Source organism: Coturnix japonica, chromosome 2 (genome assembly GCF_054131305.1).
Source record: "Coturnix japonica strain WE chromosome 2, WE-NBRP24, whole genome shotgun sequence".
NCBI lineage: Eukaryota > Metazoa > Chordata > Aves > Galliformes > Phasianidae > Coturnix > Coturnix japonica.
This window is the reverse complement of record NC_140664.1, coordinates 45,598,195-45,614,597: the sequence shown is the minus strand read 5'-3', so window position 1 is coordinate 45,614,597 and position 16,403 is coordinate 45,598,195. Positions and strand designations below refer to the sequence as shown.

At 44.4% G+C, this 16,403-nt stretch overlaps 1 protein-coding gene and 1 long non-coding RNA gene across 8 annotated transcripts in view; one reads left to right on the top strand and one right to left on the bottom strand.

The window, feature by feature from the left end:
* Window positions 1-10,460, bottom strand: part of PTPRM (protein tyrosine phosphatase receptor type M) — a 432,075-nt gene extending 421,615 nt beyond the window's left edge. For 6 of the 7 annotated variants that reach the window (XM_015855340.3, XM_015855342.3, XM_032442648.2 and 3 more), the window contains exon 1: window positions 10,027-10,458. In XM_015855340.3, the coding sequence (XP_015710826.2) occupies window positions 10,027-10,099 (73 nt within the window). In that variant the 5' untranslated portion in view covers window positions 10,100-10,458. Of the gene's footprint in view, window positions 1-10,026 lie in introns of all 7 variants that reach the window. The other variant, XM_015855338.3, reaches the window with a different exon arrangement.
* A 55-nt stretch (window positions 10,461-10,515) lies between these two features.
* LOC107310046 (uncharacterized) lies at window positions 10,516-11,236 on the top strand. The gene is made up of 2 exons (XR_001553447.3): window positions 10,516-10,607; window positions 10,732-11,236. It is a non-coding gene; the product is annotated as an uncharacterized LOC107310046 (long non-coding RNA).
* The last annotated feature ends 5,167 nt before the right edge of the window (window positions 11,237-16,403 follow it).

Below are 16,403 nucleotides of genomic sequence, written 5' to 3'. Positions count from 1 at the left end.
TTGGTAGGAAAAATAATCAGGCAGTCAAGAATTCTGCCCCTAAGCCCTACTGTAGCCCCCCAGAGGCTATGTGCCCTTACATGAATGTGAACATTAGTCTCCAAACAGGGAAGAAAGAGGGGGGCAGAGGAAGTTCCTATTGCCTTCTGGTGTGTGGAACATAGTTATGAGGGGCAGACAGGAAGATGGAGGAGGCGGAGAGGGCGTGAGATGTGGCAGCTAAGCAATACAACCTTAGAGGTGGCCCTGTGGTTAACAGCCTTGTTAAATATGTGTGTTATTTGCTGTGGAATAGATGGCATTAAGAGTGCAATTTTAGGCAGAACTGAGAGCAGGTAAGAGCCCTCCCTCTTTCTCTGCACAAAATTCTAGAGTACAGAGCTCTAGCAGATTACTGTAATTGGCCAATTCTTTCTTTTATTGCTAGACCACTGTGTTTAGTCAAAGCACTGAAATCATGTGAATGGGGCTACTGGTGAATATCGTGTATTTGTTCAACGTTGGTTTCTAGAATACAGATCTGATTTTTTCTGCAGTTCTACTTCACAAAGTCTGGAAATGCACATCTTCTGTCACACAAGCCAGAATTAACGTTTTATGGCTGTAAATCTAGCATAGCTCTCTGCAGACTGTGAAGACTACCAGAGCCAGTTCTGGAAATGTGAGATTTCTCACTTACAGTGAGTGGTTCCCAAAGCTCCTGCCATCCACCCACCATAAGAACAGATTTGAAGGGAACAAGTCTGTCAGATGCTACTTCACCGAGGCAGATTTACTGTGTACCAATTGAGGAAGCTGCGAGTCTGCATTCATTTTTGAAATAGAGATCCTCACAAATACGGACAGTTTTCATTACAAAGTCTTCAAGTTCGGGCTACACATCAGAAACTGACTGAAGTTATGCAACAAACACAACAGAACTGACAAGCGAGCAATAGCTTTCAAAATGCAAGCTTCCATGATGCAACTCAGCACATGCCCAAACCTCCCGAGTAGCTCCTGCCTGACACCAGAAGAAGCACAAGACTGCCTACAATTTCCATTCCTCACTGAGTCATAACAGGTAGCTCCTAAAGTAAGAATTTAGATATCCAAAGACTGAATGTTTCTCTGTAGGAAATGAGAGAAAGCATACCGAAAGCAGGCAGTGAGCATGCATCGGTAGAAATAGACTGACTCCCATTGAAGCCACCCTGGTGATGCAATGACACCAAGCCCAATCTTTACTTTAAACTTCTCCATTCAAAAACACAATTACTAAGGCTTCAGCCCTACTGACAACTCAAGTTCCAATCCACACTCAAGACCCCAAGCCCACCACATGACAGAGGGTGGTACAGGTTGAAGTGTGCGCTTTTTGCTAGCAGATCCATCACTTCAACCCAAAAACACAATCATACGCTTGTCTACACCTGGCAAATACAAGAGAGGTGGCTGAGGAATATTACTTATAAGGGGTAATTTCAATGTCATTTGAGCCCTACACAATTTCACTGTGTATTTGTCCTAATGGGTGTGTTCTTTCCTCAAACACTGAAAGTAAATAGAACTCTGAAAGCGCAATCATTTTCAAGCGCTGAAACGAAAATGCTAGGCTAATTCACATAAATCCCTTACTAGCCTTGATGTATGTAGGAAATCCTAACAACAATTCTCAATGTAAAAATAAATAAAACACACCTCAGGAGCTCGATGTGTGGTCTTCAACCCACACGCTTTGCTGTCACTATAAACAGAGCATAGTCATGCTGGGCAATGTACAGGCTTCCCATCACATTTCCAGCCTCTGAGGTTTTTAAATAAATATTAACTTAAATTGTGTTTAGTGTTGTTGGTTTCTTTTAACAACCACAGACCCAACCCCAACAGGTTGCTTTCATACTCAGGAAAGTGCTCACAGCAGAGAAAGGTGCTTTGAGAAGTTCTGAGCTAGGACTGAATCAAGATGACATCTCTCAGACACAGTAAAGAGGGCATCAGCCGCATGGTGACTTAAAATTATTACTGGGACAACAACTGATCTTACATAGCTGCGAAATTACTTCAGGAATAGCTGCCTCTGCAGAAGTTAAAAAGAAAAACAGCTGAAGTGATGTGTTATGTAAAGTGCTTATATTGCATTGTATGCAGTGCTTTGTAAAATAATCTTCATCTACAATTCAGAAAATGGAACATTAAAGGAAAAAAGCCGATAGTAGTTCTCAGCAATTAGCATAAGAACTACCCCACTGAGTACTACACTTCCTGTGAATGTCCACAATTGTCTTTATCTCCTAAATACATGACAGTAGTTAAGTACACCATCGAGGGGGAAGACTGGAGTTGTAAGCGGTCAGTGGCTGCTGCAAATGTTCTCCAAATAGAATCACACAACATCTCAAGCTGGAAGAGACCCAGAAGGATCAGCAAGTCCAGCTCCTGGCTCCACAATGGCGTCATGACCACTGCCTGGGTGAGCCTGTTCCAGTGCACGACCACCCTCGGGCAAAGAACCTTTTTTTGATATCCAGCCTGACCTTCCTCTTTTATTGCTTCATGCAATAAAAATAATATTTACCAAAGATAATGTAGGGGTTAAGAAAAAATTAGACTCCTCAGTCATGGTCAAAACTAAACAACCTCCCCTCCCTCCCCAGCCCTTCCAAAAAAAGATTAGAAAAGATTAACTATGAAGATACCTATATCACAGTGAAATGCCAGAGCATATACTTAAATCCAGGCTTCCCACTAGGCAGAAGATCTGATCACTAAGCAACTGGCTAATACAACAGGAATTAAAATCTACATCTGTCTTCTGCATGCTGTGCTCCAGCGGTACACTTCATGTTCCACTATGTCATCCCAACGTGGAGCCAGAAAAAACTTCCAGGCTCAAAAAGTTCCACTGGGTGAGGACATCATTTCCTGGGTAAGATTATATGGGACATCTTAAAGCACTGAAGGAAAAGAGATTTTACACTACCAAAATACCTACAGCTTCCAAAAATTCTAATCCTCGGACGCTGCTGATATTGAATTACACCACTTGATAAAAAAAAATCACCGTCATTAGAATAAATGACATGCAGTCCTATATAGATATTTAAACAGAGTTAAACCTTACTATAGATACATTTCCTCACTCATGCTAGTTTATACCCAGTATGTGAACCTATTTCGAGCAGACTGTGAAGTTCTAAGAAAGCACTGGACTTCTTGCACCGATTTTACTTACTAGGAGTGGGAGCAAGAGGGAATGGAGAGTAATGAAATTCTATTCACACAAAACAAATTCACTAAACACCTAAGAAGAGAGAATAACTATCCAAAGCAGCTACAGCAAGGACAGTCAGATCTGGGGCCCAACAGTTCCTGGAGATGGAAACTGATTTGAGTGTTTGTTTTTAGTTTTTAGCTGAACCAGATGTTAAACCTGGAAAAGCCACGAACCTGAAAAGACCACAGGTAAGACCCTTTGTAGGTGGAGGACAACATGAATCTGTTTAGCAAATCTCAGGCTCTCCATGAGAACACCATGAATAATGCAGTAGCCCACTAAAGGGCAATAACTCATCAACTTTTTAAAACATAAACATATGAACTAGCGCTTAGATTATAAGCATACACACAAGTATAGAAAAGCACATAATGGATAAGAGTTATTTACTCAGCCTAGTCTGCATTCACTGGAAGCAGAGATGTGAAAAGCCACTCTATTCATTTACCTGTAAGAACAACTCCTTCACAAAACTTTAAGGCACTACCAGCCCCACTATCCATCCACTTGGAAGTGCATAGAAACCCCTGTAATATCCTCCTCAATCTTACGTTATAATCTTGTCAGCACAACTAAAAAGCATTATTTCACCTAACCGAGCCACCCCTAAGATTCAAGCTAGTAACAGAATCTTTCTGAAAAGTTTCCTAAACCCAGTGTGCCATAAACCCTGGGGGTGTGGGAAAAGCAGCACTGCTCTCATACTGGCATGTGATGCTTTATTTCACTCCCCTAAAAGATGGACGAGCTACAGTGATGAAAGAGGTAATTATCTATTAATTATTCTGGAGCAAAACCACATCTCTTGTGATTAACAAAGTAGCGCTGGAAAAGATATTTGCAATAACACTTGAAATTAAAAAGAAAAAAAGAAAAGAAAGGGTCTCTTCTTCAGAGATCCCAACTGCTCTTTAAATCAGGGCAGACTGCAAATATCCAGGGAAAAAGAGAAAGAAAAAAGAGAAAAGCTTACAGGAGAAATGTTGGTTTTGCACCATTCCACACAGAAAAACTAAAACTGAAGGTTCATTAACATCTTTACATTTAATCATATGTGTAAACATCATCAACTATTGCTACATAAACCATCAGAAGACCTATTCAAACTTTGCACATATAAGGAGGCAAGTGCGTTCAAAACTAAGATGGCAAAAATATGAAAATGTGAATAATTATAAATCCATGTATGTTTTCCAGATGCAGTTTAATTGCCTTGGTAGTTCAGCTTTTCCTGGGACGTTTTCCAGCAATATACATCTCTTCCACTCTTTTCACACCTCCCTCCCCAAACACTTGAATTCCAACCTGCCTACAGCACTCCCCTCCTGCTAACGCTCCCATGCTTTCATCTGAACAAACGTGATCTTTACTTTGTTTACCACCATTGCAGTGGCAAAGGGTCAGGCTGAGCGAAAGGGCTGAATCGTTCCTTTCCTATTCCTTGCAGCTACTGAACATACTTGTCAGAGATGTAAATACACCTTTTATTCTTGTTACCGCTCTCAGAATTGTAGGCATATAAACATCATTTTTAAAGCATGTATGGGGACTCACCCAGTTTAACTCCTCGCAACACTGAAGTGGCTTAAGAAGCTACAAATCACTCTTAAGAAGTCAGTACAGGATTCCACCGACAGCAAAATCATCTTTGAAACTAGTTACTTGGAAGAGAGTATAAGTCTCCTCACAATGCATTAAGCAGCTATATATACTCACAACACCCCAGCTTCGCTTTAAAATGTATCTACGGGTCAATCAAGATGGCTAAGATATAACTTTATCACACCTCTGCAGCAATAATCCTTCCATATAAACCGCTAGGAAAGTACTAACAATTTCTTCGCAACTCCATGCAGTTTGTTATATTACAGCCTGCTTTCATCCTTCCATTGAATGCTAACAACGGTACTGAAAACAGCACTTTTACAACACGACAAAGTGTTCATTTGTGTTACAAGCAAACTGAGGCAAAACAAAAAACAAACAAACCCCGCAAAACGACCCAATAGATTAGAGTTCTTTAGGGGACGAAAATTTCCAGACCTCCCAAGTTCGAAGCCCAGCTTTCAGCCCTGCCTCTTTTTACACTTAGAAAAGTGGATTTAGAGATGCAGCTACACCTAGTGATCAGCAGCAGATCACAGCAGGCAGACTCAGGAAGCGCTACGAGAGCAGAAATAAATACGTGAGCACAGAGAAGGGAAAGAGAGGAAAGCGACACAGTAATATTTCTCTTTTAAAAGTTTATTACTTAATTTGTTATCGCGTGCTTCAAATTGTCTTTGGCTTTCTGAAATCCCTTTTTATACACATTAAATGAGAAACACACATTTGGAAATAATCAGCAAAATCAAATGAAATAGAGGATCTTTTCAATGTTCCCTACCAAAACAGAGCAGAAGCGAAGTAATTCAGATGCACTCACACATTAATAAACAATTTACTCCCAGTGAAATTTTCAGAACCACTCAAGTGAATCACATCAAAATGCAACACGTGAAACCCAAAATGAGCTCACAGGTCCTGACCCAACAACAGCACTGTGTTCCACAAGGTCTCCGCCTGTTATCTCCATCAGCTGAGCCCAATGATGCAAAGCGAAGCCATGTCCCAGCAGCAACCTGTACAAGTGCCCGGGCCACCAGTAACCCCCACAGTATGGCACACTCACTGACCAACTCAGAATATGAGCAAGAAAAATAAACTCCACATCTCTTCAGGTCAGACCCAAATGATGTTAGTGAGACATAGACCAGAAGCTTACTTGCTGTACGCCGACACATTTTGTGATTTGCTCTCTAGCTGCCAATCCATCACTTCTGCAAGCACTAAATAGATTATTTTCCATGAGCTATATGCTTCTGTATTGTTTCTGGACACTAATTTATTTTCCTCATGGATTCTGATGACTACTAAGTTGTGAGACTGAAAAGAAATCATAGGAATATTTCAGTGTTATTACATCCTTGTAATATTCTGGAAGGCTTATTTTTAATTTCTGGTGTGGTTTCTTTACTAACTTACGACAGAATGACAATAGAAAAAGCAAAATTCACCACCCAGTTTCTTTTTTGACACTCCCGAAGTCCAGACCTTCATTCTGTTCGAGGCATTCCAGAGTACATCCCAATTCATAGCAAAATGCAGCTTTATTTCATCTGTTTCTAATTGTCAAAAGCATCTAAAAAAAAAAAGACCTATTAGAAGCTGATTCTTTGACATTCTTCCACTCATTTGCAAGATCCATTTAAATGCAATTACTCTCAGGTAAAGAGCACAAATCAAATCATTCACCTGCATAAGCAGGAGCAGCACAATGCTCTGACCGTGAAGCTCTTGGTCTGAGAACCCCCTCCCACAGCTTGCTCTGCTCATAGGGCCAAGCCTGTAACACTTCAACCGAAGATGCGCTGCTGGGCTGACAGCTGCTCCAGGCACTAAGATCATCACATCCTCACCAGCGTTCCTTCCCTCAGATGTCACAGGGATGGGGACCACAGGTGGAGAGCAGGTGAAATAAGCAACGCCAGCAGACACAGAAAGTGTTAGAATAAGTCACAAAACACGCATAGAGATCATTGCTGACAAAGCAATCAGAGTATCTATCAAAGGCTACACAATACAGATCCCAAATACTCTGAGAAACCTCTTTAAGCACAGTTAATTACAGCAGAAAGTTTTTACTTTCCGTACATTCCTCTGAATGCCAGGAACTTCCCTTCAGCCCTATGGAGATTTCACCTCTCTTCTTTCTTTCTTTCCATCCTCTCTCTTTACAAGCACTGTGACAGTGGTGGTGTTCAGGAAGTTTCAGTATGTTGCATTTCTTCTTTACTGTTTTTGGAAAATGTGATTCTTGTTTTCAAGAGTGCCTACACCCAAAACCGAAACAGATGAACGTGAAGGCACGGCATCTATTTAGAGCACAAGGTTTGTATTTTCCTTCCATAAAACAGCTGGAGGACTGCTGTGCTCTATGTAAAACCTTTACCAGTCCCTAAGAGAAGCAGTTTCCAGTTCTGTGCAGTTCCTTCCCTCCCTCCCATTCTCCTCCCAGCTGCCTCCTGTGCCGGCACAAAGTTACTTGGGAAGAGCCCCCCAGAAACATTTCCATGCCATCCCCCTCTCTTTAGCACTGCAATAGGGCCCATCCCTTCTCAGAGAAGGAAAACTTTCAACACGAGTACCATAAAATGAATGTGCTAATACACATCCTTGCTGCTTTCTGCAGCAAAAGAGAACGGTGCGCTCTAATAACAGGCCTCTCTGGGTCAGTCGGGTTATAAGCAAGAAACACCAATTTCAGAATTCAGGCGGTGTGCAAATGTAAATCCACCTGAACATGATGCCCTTATAAAAGCACAGTTTCTGCATTCTATTACACATCTCTTCGCCTTCAATTTCAGCCACCCATTCTGGTGTTTGACAGAACTCATTACATCCAGGCTCTACATTTTATGGAAGACCTAATATTTAGGCATGCAGCATCCCTTCTCACTTGCTCTGGTTTGACCCAGATCTCCTACAAGAATGAACCACTCCTCCTGAGCAGCAGAACCCACTAGGGGGTGAGGGGGGGGCAAGAGAAGGAGCACCGTAGATCCAGGTGGCACCCTGTGTGACAGCAACACCACACGATCCAGGAACTCTGCAGTGTAAGCCTTCCCATGGCCCCGCTTTGTCATATTTACGCTAAAACTATAAACAAAAATCAGCCAACCCAGGTATGCAAGCGTTTCCTGGGAACAAGCTATCTGCTTTGCAGCAAGACCCCAGCTACTTCTTAAAATAAGCATTGTCCATATAATACGCTTTCAGTAACACATCTTGAATCCAAATTCTTGAAACCATTTGCTTCTGGAACCGATGAGGGCAGAATTTTAAATTCCTTAGTTAAGGACTCAGAGAAAATCTCATTGTTATTAACTGTTAAGCTGCTTTCCAAAGATTACTTGAAAGCTTCCAGGCCTTAGAAAGCCAAGATCTGATCTTTCGGTATGATTGTTTTCTAAACAAGAAATGCAAATAAAACAGTGTCTGAAGGTAACATTAGAACTAATCTCTGCCAAATAGATCAATTACTTTAGGAAAGGGTAAAAATAAAAACAGAACGAGAAATGCCAAAGACTTAACGTACCCGCCGCTATTCTTTGCTTCAAGCAGCCGTGGAGTCGGTTTTCCTTTCTTATTGCTTCATTTGTTTTTTAAACTTTTTAGAGGTTATTCATGTAACTCCCATCAGCAACAGGGGACGGCGAGCACAGAGAGAGGAATTCTGTGTGATTTAATTTCTATGACACTGATGCATCATGCTTTCAACAAAAGCAACAGTATTTTTCCCCCCCCTCCTAAGCAAAACTGACTCCCAGGCACACACTTCAAAAGGGGAAGTGCAAAAACAGCGTGCCAACAATCAGTATTAAAAAAGAACAAACTGTACCTGCCTTGCTATTAATGGGCTTTCCATTCAGTGTTTCACATACATGTACACATGCACAGACAGCGAGAGGGGCAGGCCAGATCCTACGCCCCATGACATCCTCCACAGTCCGACTTAGGTGCATGGATCAAAGCATCCCTCACTCACTGCACTGGAAGACATGGAATCGCCCCTTTTGCCACAAGCTTAAGCACAGGTCATTAAAACCACCTAAGGACATCACTGAACCATTTGTGCTTTCTGTCACTGTGTGTTTGCTGCCACAGCGTGCGGCTATGGAAATGTCTACATGAATGGCACTTATTTGCTGACTCTAGCAGAGCATCAGAGTACCTCGTATGTAAGTCACTTCCGAAGTGCTGCTCCAGCTCAACTTTAAGCAAGAAGCCCGACAGTTGGTGCGGGGCAGCAATGAGTTTGGCATTCATTGGAATGAAGCAAATGCTCTCCCTGAAGCCTGGACACCAGATTCCCAATATTAGGGAGTTATAGGGCTAATGTGCATGAGTTCAGCTTCATAATCCGCTGCGGAGCATAGCTTCAACCTAACACTGGTGTTAAGGAAAGCTTTCACCATTCTTAGGTATCATCTCGGTGCAAAGCATCCTCCTGCTCAGGAACTCTTTTTCTCATCCGCGGGAATAACACCGAAGAGTATCTAAGGGAAACGCAGCCGCGTACGCAGCAGGTCTGTGGAACTTGACATAAAACCCGAAATCGGTAGTTTCTCAGCAAAGTTTAGGAGCACACCACGCACTCACGTTATCTGCAGCGCAGCGCACCGCAAACACGGTGCACAGCAGCCGGGCTGTGGGACGAGCAGAGCCTACCGAACGGGTCGGAGCCCGAGCCCGACACCAGATGTCCCCCACTGCTGTTAGCAGCGCTAACTTCGTGCGAGATACAAAACAGAAAGCCCCGAAGCGACTCCTTGCAACGGAGCGCGGTGAACTATTTCACAACCCACATTCCCGTCTAAAAGCACGGGTTTCCTCAGCACAGAAGCAGGACGGGGAGCAGTCGGGGGGTCCGAACACGCCGTAACCGTCTGCACGCCGAGCAGAAATCACCGCTGCTCACGTTCAGAGCCGGGGACAACGGAGCCCTTCCGCTCCCGTACGGGGCAACGGAGAACTCCAGGCAGACGGCGGCGCGGAGCACGGGGAGCTGGGGCCCGGCTCGGCCGCTGCATCCCGCCCGCCTCCGTCGGGGACTTTCTCTCCCCCACCTTCTCCAGTGTCAGCCCCGCCGGGAGGACGGAGAGAGAAAGGAACCCGAGGAGAAGCCCTGCCGGCTCCGGAGCCGCGGTGCAGGCGAGGCGGCCCCTTACCTGTGAACGTCTGCGCTCCCGCCGCCAGCAAAAGTCCGGCCAAAGTCACCAGGCAACTTCCAACTTTCCCCATATTTCCACCCCGTCCTGCTCCGGGTCCAGCAAAGTGCCAAAGTGTTCGCCAAAGTGAGTGACGGCCCTCTTCGACCCCCTCCCGTCGGCGGGGAGGGGGAGCCGGACCCCCTCTGGCTGCCCCGCGGCCCCCGGCTCCCCTCGGACTCTCTTCGCCAGCGGAGAAGCGGAGAGAGCGGTGCGGACGGCTCCTCGGGCAGCTCCGCTCTCCAGCGCCGTCCCCTCCGGCCGCCTCCCCCAGGGGGGTAACTGAGATTCCGGTGCCTCCCCGCCCGCCCGCTGCCGCCGCCGGCCCCGCTCCTCTCGGCTCTCGGACTGACTCGCGGTCCCCCCCGGCGGGCGGGCGGGTGAGGGAGCGGGGAAGGCACGCCCAGCCGCCGGCGCCGCCGCGCTGCCCCGCTAGAGGGCGAGGCGGCCGTACGCGGCGCGGCGGGGGCCGCTGACGGGAGCTCCGTGTCCGCCGCCCCGAGAGCAGCCGCGTTCGACCCGAAGTTCAGCCCGCAACATCGGTAACTTCACCGCCCGTCGCGGGGACGGGAACGGGCGGCCCCGAGGCGGCCGGGCAGGGAAGGGTGCGTGTCAGAGGGGGGATAGGTCTGTGCGTTTCGTAATCGTTTTGTTTGGTTTCTACAGGCGCTGTCGGAAGGGCCGCTCGGCGAACGCCGGGAGCGTTAGCACCGACGGAGCGGGATGCAGAGCTGCGAGCGGACTGCGGGCACCGCGCCGGGAAGAGCCGCCCCACATTCGGGTACCGACCCTAAACCTGGGCGGCTCTGCCCTCCCGCGGGGCTCCCCTACTGCCCCGTGCGACCCCGGCGGTGTGACGTCACGGAACGGGGCGTGACGTCACCGGCATCCAGCGAGGGAAGGGACGTGACGTCAGCATGGCAGCCCCTCGGAGTACGGCTGTCTGTCTTTTTGCTATGGGGATTTGGCTCCTGTCAGACACCGCAAATAAGTGTTTGTTGGTTTTAAACCAGTTCTGTTGTGTTTGGACCTCTGCGTGTGGAAGTATTGTTGTTGGCTATCACTTGCAGTGAAAGCTGGCTTTTTTGTTATTTATTTCAGGTGCAGGCGTCAGGCCAGATTCATCCCTTGTTATCCCCTAGGGCTATAAATAAAACAGTGAAAACAAGAATCGAAGTAATGCCAAAATGAAGGTTTGAGCTGGCAAATGCTCAGGTTCGGGTTCTGTTCTCTCAGGAACGGGCCCTCTGTTTTTACAGCACTGTCACACGTAGTTACCAGCTTCAGTCTCATTGCAAAGTGAAGCCTTAAGTCCCATCCTCCCCTCCCCATCCAACCCCACCCCCAGCACTGCAACTGATGACACATATTGAAGATGTGTGCGTGTTTTTGATTGTGTTTCCATATAATCCATCCCCTTTCAAAGTTTGGCCTTCGGTTGTACTCGTTTTTCTCGCCACCCTCCATCCACCCTGTTGTCACGGTGCCGTGCCATTGTGTTTTAGCGGTGTGTTTGTGGCGTGAGGAAGGGATGTGAGCTGGGAGATGTGCGGGGTGCAGGCAGCCGCCTCAGACAGGAACACAAGAGGGCAGGGTAGCATTAATTGTTGTGCCTCCTGACGTCAGACTTTTCTTTGCACTGTGAGCGTTTTCTCTGTTTGTTGTGTGCCTGCAACTTCTTAGGCTTCCCTAGTGAAGTTTCCATAGTACCCACAAACCTTTATAGCTTATGGTGTTGTTGTTTTGTTTTTGTGTTGTTTTTGTTTTTTTTCCCAATAATAATTCCTTTTTTTTTTTTTCCTCTGGGAACATAATTTAAGCAAATTATATGTTCTTTAAAGCTGCAGTTATAGCATCTCCAAATTAGAAACTAGTCTTGAAAGCATTACCCATGTAATTACAACACTTTCAAGAAAAAAAATAGAAAAAAAAAAAACACCACATGAAGTCTCATAAGAAGTTTGACTTACAGTAAATTTCATTTTCAAGTGTATCTACATTTATCACTAAAAAATCCAGAAATTATTTAGCTCATGCTAACAATGGCTTCCCTCTCAGTTCATGATGGAGCTGTAATCACAGAATCAGTAAGACTGTAAATGACCGCTAAGATCATCTAGTCCAACTGTCAGCCTCTCACCGCCGTGCCCGCTAACCATGTTCCTCAGATCAACTAATGTCAGGCTTAACACGGTGGGGTAAAATATGTTTGGACATATAACCTTAACTCTGACCCCCATCTTTTTTTTTTTCACTGGGAAATGCAAACTCCATGCCTACATGCATTGCTATCTGATGTTAGTTTACAGAAGATGAGATAGAAAGTCACCAAGTTCAGTGGAAGAGCAGGTACAAGTGGTCACAGTAATATCAGGAGGAGGGCTAAAGTCACTGACCTTCAAAGACATAATCATTCTGTTTTAAAAACAATTTAAACAAAAAAAGAGAGCTCTGGGGAATAGCAAAGGCAACAACAGAGAACACAGGTCATGCACGGTCAATCAGGAGTCAGCTGCTTTTCACTGAGTTTTGATACTCAAGTGTATATGCAGACATCCCAGAGACAGTACAAAAGGACTAAGGAAATCCTTCAGGAGAGTTCCTGAGCAGCCTGATCTGTTGCGTGGCAGCCCTTCCCATGGCAGAGGGTTGCAACTGGGTAATCTTTAAGGTCTCTTCCAACCCAAGCCGTTCAAGGAGTGTTCATTAAGAGCTAAGCTGTGTCTGAGAAGTGGATTGGAAGCATCTGCAAAAAAAAAAGTTACTTGGATGATCTGCTCTTGAACTGGCTTGCCTCAAAAAGTACCTGATGACAGTTCCCCCGCCCCACATACATGCATTCATCTCAGGAAAATAGATCATAGAATCATAGAATCATAGCATGGTTTGGGTTTGGAAGAGACCTCTAAGGTATTCTAGTTCCAGCCCCTGCTTATAGGCAGGGACACCTCCCTCCAGACCAAGTTGCTCACAGCCCCATCCAGCCTGGCCTTGAGCACCTCCAGGGAGGGGCATCCACAAACCTCACTGGGCAACCTGTTCCACTGTCTCACCACCCTCAGAGTAAAGAATTTCTTCATGACATCTAGTCTAAATCTACTGTCTTCCAGTTTAAAGCCATTTCCCCACATCCTGTCACTGCCTGCTTTTATAAAATGTCCCTCCCCGGATCGCTGACTACTCCTGCTGAAAGGGGTCACACAATGAGACAGTTGAGGAGTAAGATGAGGAATAAGGAGAAAGATGAATATGGAAGCTGGCATAACTATCTGCTCTCTATATTTTGATGTACGTTGAAGAAACACATATAACCTTTGTTGCAATGGTTTTGTTTTGTTTTCAGATATTTCCACTGAGGGTAAATTAAACAAGTTGTTGATAAATGATGAATAATTGCACTGCTTATTGCACAAACCTGACTGACTCAGCTGCCTAGAGTGTGCCTGCTAATCACTCTCCTGCAGATCCATTCCCAGTATTCTGAATCTGGGCTGCTTCTGACAAATTATTTGTGAAATTTTGAAAATGATGGAGAAATGTATTACTGGTTAGAGGGGTCAGAGATCCTTATACTTATCGCTATGTGAAAACAGAAACAAGGGCTTGACTGTTCGTTGTCCAGGAAAGGCTCTTAGAGTAGGCATATGTCTATCCTTAACAATTGTATGTACTGCATTGGTCTGCTTAGCTGTTGGCTTTCCTTTAAGGCATTAATGATATTCACAGTGCTGTTCATTCTGTGTTACTGGCACAAGAACAAGTAAACATATCCCAGATTCCATAAGACATCATGGCCATTGTGCATAATCCATAGCGTGAGGTCACCCTTCCTATAATGATACGAAGCAGGAATAGTCTCTTGCTCATGTTACAGTACAAATAGAAAGGTGAAGACTCATATTCAAGTACTGGAGGAAAGCCCAAACGTTCTGCCTTTTTTGACCCATGACAATGCTGATTAAGTGTCCAAGAATGTGGGATCAGTAGCCAGTAATATCTCTCTCTCACAGCTCAAATCAGTTTTTTGCACTAGTCAGGTAGGAATGGTTATCGCTAGCCCACTTCATCTTATCCTAAAGCACAGACTGACAAAAGTTCATGAGCCTTTCAATTGCACTATTATTTAAATAATAAGTAATATTCTTCAAAGGGTAGGGGTGCATTATAATACATCACTGCCAGCTCCTTTGTGAAAGTAAGATGTGTTTTGTTAGAAAGAAGGCAATGCTTCAGACAATTCTAATTTTACCAAAGCTATTTCTCAGCTGCAGCCAAATTTCAGAGCCAATCCTTGATCAGTCCAAGGGGGTCGCTCAAGCAAAATCTTACCATCCCTGGAAGAGTGTGCCAAACTTCAAAGGTTTTACCATTTGTCTATCTTTCTTCTTAAACACAGAACAATATATTCTTCTTTAGCAATGTTCGTTTGTCTTCAGGTAGTTTTGTCTTCACATCTGGATTTTCGTTGCTACTCCACCTTTTCACTGCTGATCTTTTTTATCCAAAGCTTCATAAAGAAAGCACACATATCGATGTGACAGGATTTACTGACTGCATTGTGCTCAATCATATTGTATTTCACAATGTTTAGTGTATCCATCAATGCTGTAAAAGTTTCATTTGATATTAAAGAGTTATTTCAGTCAGCTGTGTAGTGTTCTGAATAAATCTTCTAGCATTCATTCAAAAACTGAGATCAACCTCTTTCTTCTTTTTTTTTTTTCAGAGGGGTAAAGTAAGGACATAGCAGTGTCCTTAAAAGATCATATTCACCCTGTACCCTGTCTTTCTCTGCCTCAGAGGAGCAACAAAGAACTCCTTGGAATCTAAGGTCAATGTAAACCAGCTGCAAAATCTGCTGCATACAAAAGGTTTCCTCTGCGGTGGAGGCTCATCATATTTCCTGCTTATTGCTGCTGGAGCTTGCTGGCACTGGAATTGATCCCTGATCATTCATTTGGCACTGAGTTGCACTAATCACAACTGTGGCTGTTCCCTATCAGATATTGTCATCTGCAATATGACTGTATTATTATTATTATTTTTGCACTGTTAATGATTTGTGCAAGCAATGATAATGATCCATTTTGTACCAAGGACACCTTGCTTTATTCACTTGATCGCTGTGCAATTTGGTGGTAAAAAACAAGCTTCTCTTTGTTCCAAATTGCTAAGAAGTCGTTTTTGATGGTAGCTAAGGAAATTCTATATGATCACTCCTGACCTTGGTATTAAGCTGGAAGCTGAAACAGAAAACATAGCCAGATCTTTGAGAAAAAAATAATGTATATATATATATATATGTATATATTTAAAAGTCTACAGTGAAACAATCTTTAATCATAAAATGTTGAAATTGGAGTTCAGAAAAGGTCTGACGTATCCAAGGAAAGCAGTGTGAGCACCTTTAGGATCTGAATGTCAGAAAGGCAGCAAAGAACAACAGAGATGTACTGTACAGAGATGGTTACTACTAGTTCAAACCCAAGAATAAATAGCTGCATTGTGGAAGAATATCTATTTCATAATCTCACATTTTTCTATAATGAGTTGGATAAGATAGAGTGAAGCCTAGGCAGGTAGAAGCTTGTAAGCTTATAAAAAACATAGCTCTGTATACAATGCTGTCTCTTCTCCTGAAAGCAAAGGTTTTTGGTTCCATAATCAGTACAGTCTCCTTCCAACCACACATATTATTTATTTGAACAAGGAGGAGTGTGTACCTCATACCAGCTCACATTCTGATGCATTTTGTTGTTTGTGAGCCAAATCCTGTCTTTTGTTCTTTGTTAGAAAATTATTGTGTTTTATTGCAGCATACTTTGTATGAGAACAGACCTCTCCATACCTGAGCTTTCCTACAGGGAGAAGAAGGACCAGCTGCTGTCTAAGGGATGAAGATCCAGGAGCAGAGGGCAGTAACTCCTCCTGCAGGAGAAGGATCTGTCCACTAGCCTTGGCAAGCCAAACAGGGCAAGCCTAGGGACTGTGGCCAAACTCAATCAAGCCTCCAGATGAGCAGGCAAATTCATGGCAGTGAGAGAGGTTTGAGCTGAAGGAAGTCAACCTGCAGGTCAGGATGAGGATCATGTTCACTCATCGCCAATCAGGTCCAAGGCATCCCCAAGATGAAGTCCAGAAGCTTGCCAACAGATCTAGACCTGGATCAACAGGATCCATAGCCAGGCACAGCTGAAAACCAATACTACTACAATGTGGGTTAGGAGGGGAAATGGGGCTCCTGGGCTGAATGGGCACAGGGTAAGGGTGGAAGCCTAAGGTTAGGCTGATCTGGGCTGTTAGTACTAACACAGAGCAATCTCACCTTCCAGCTTTGC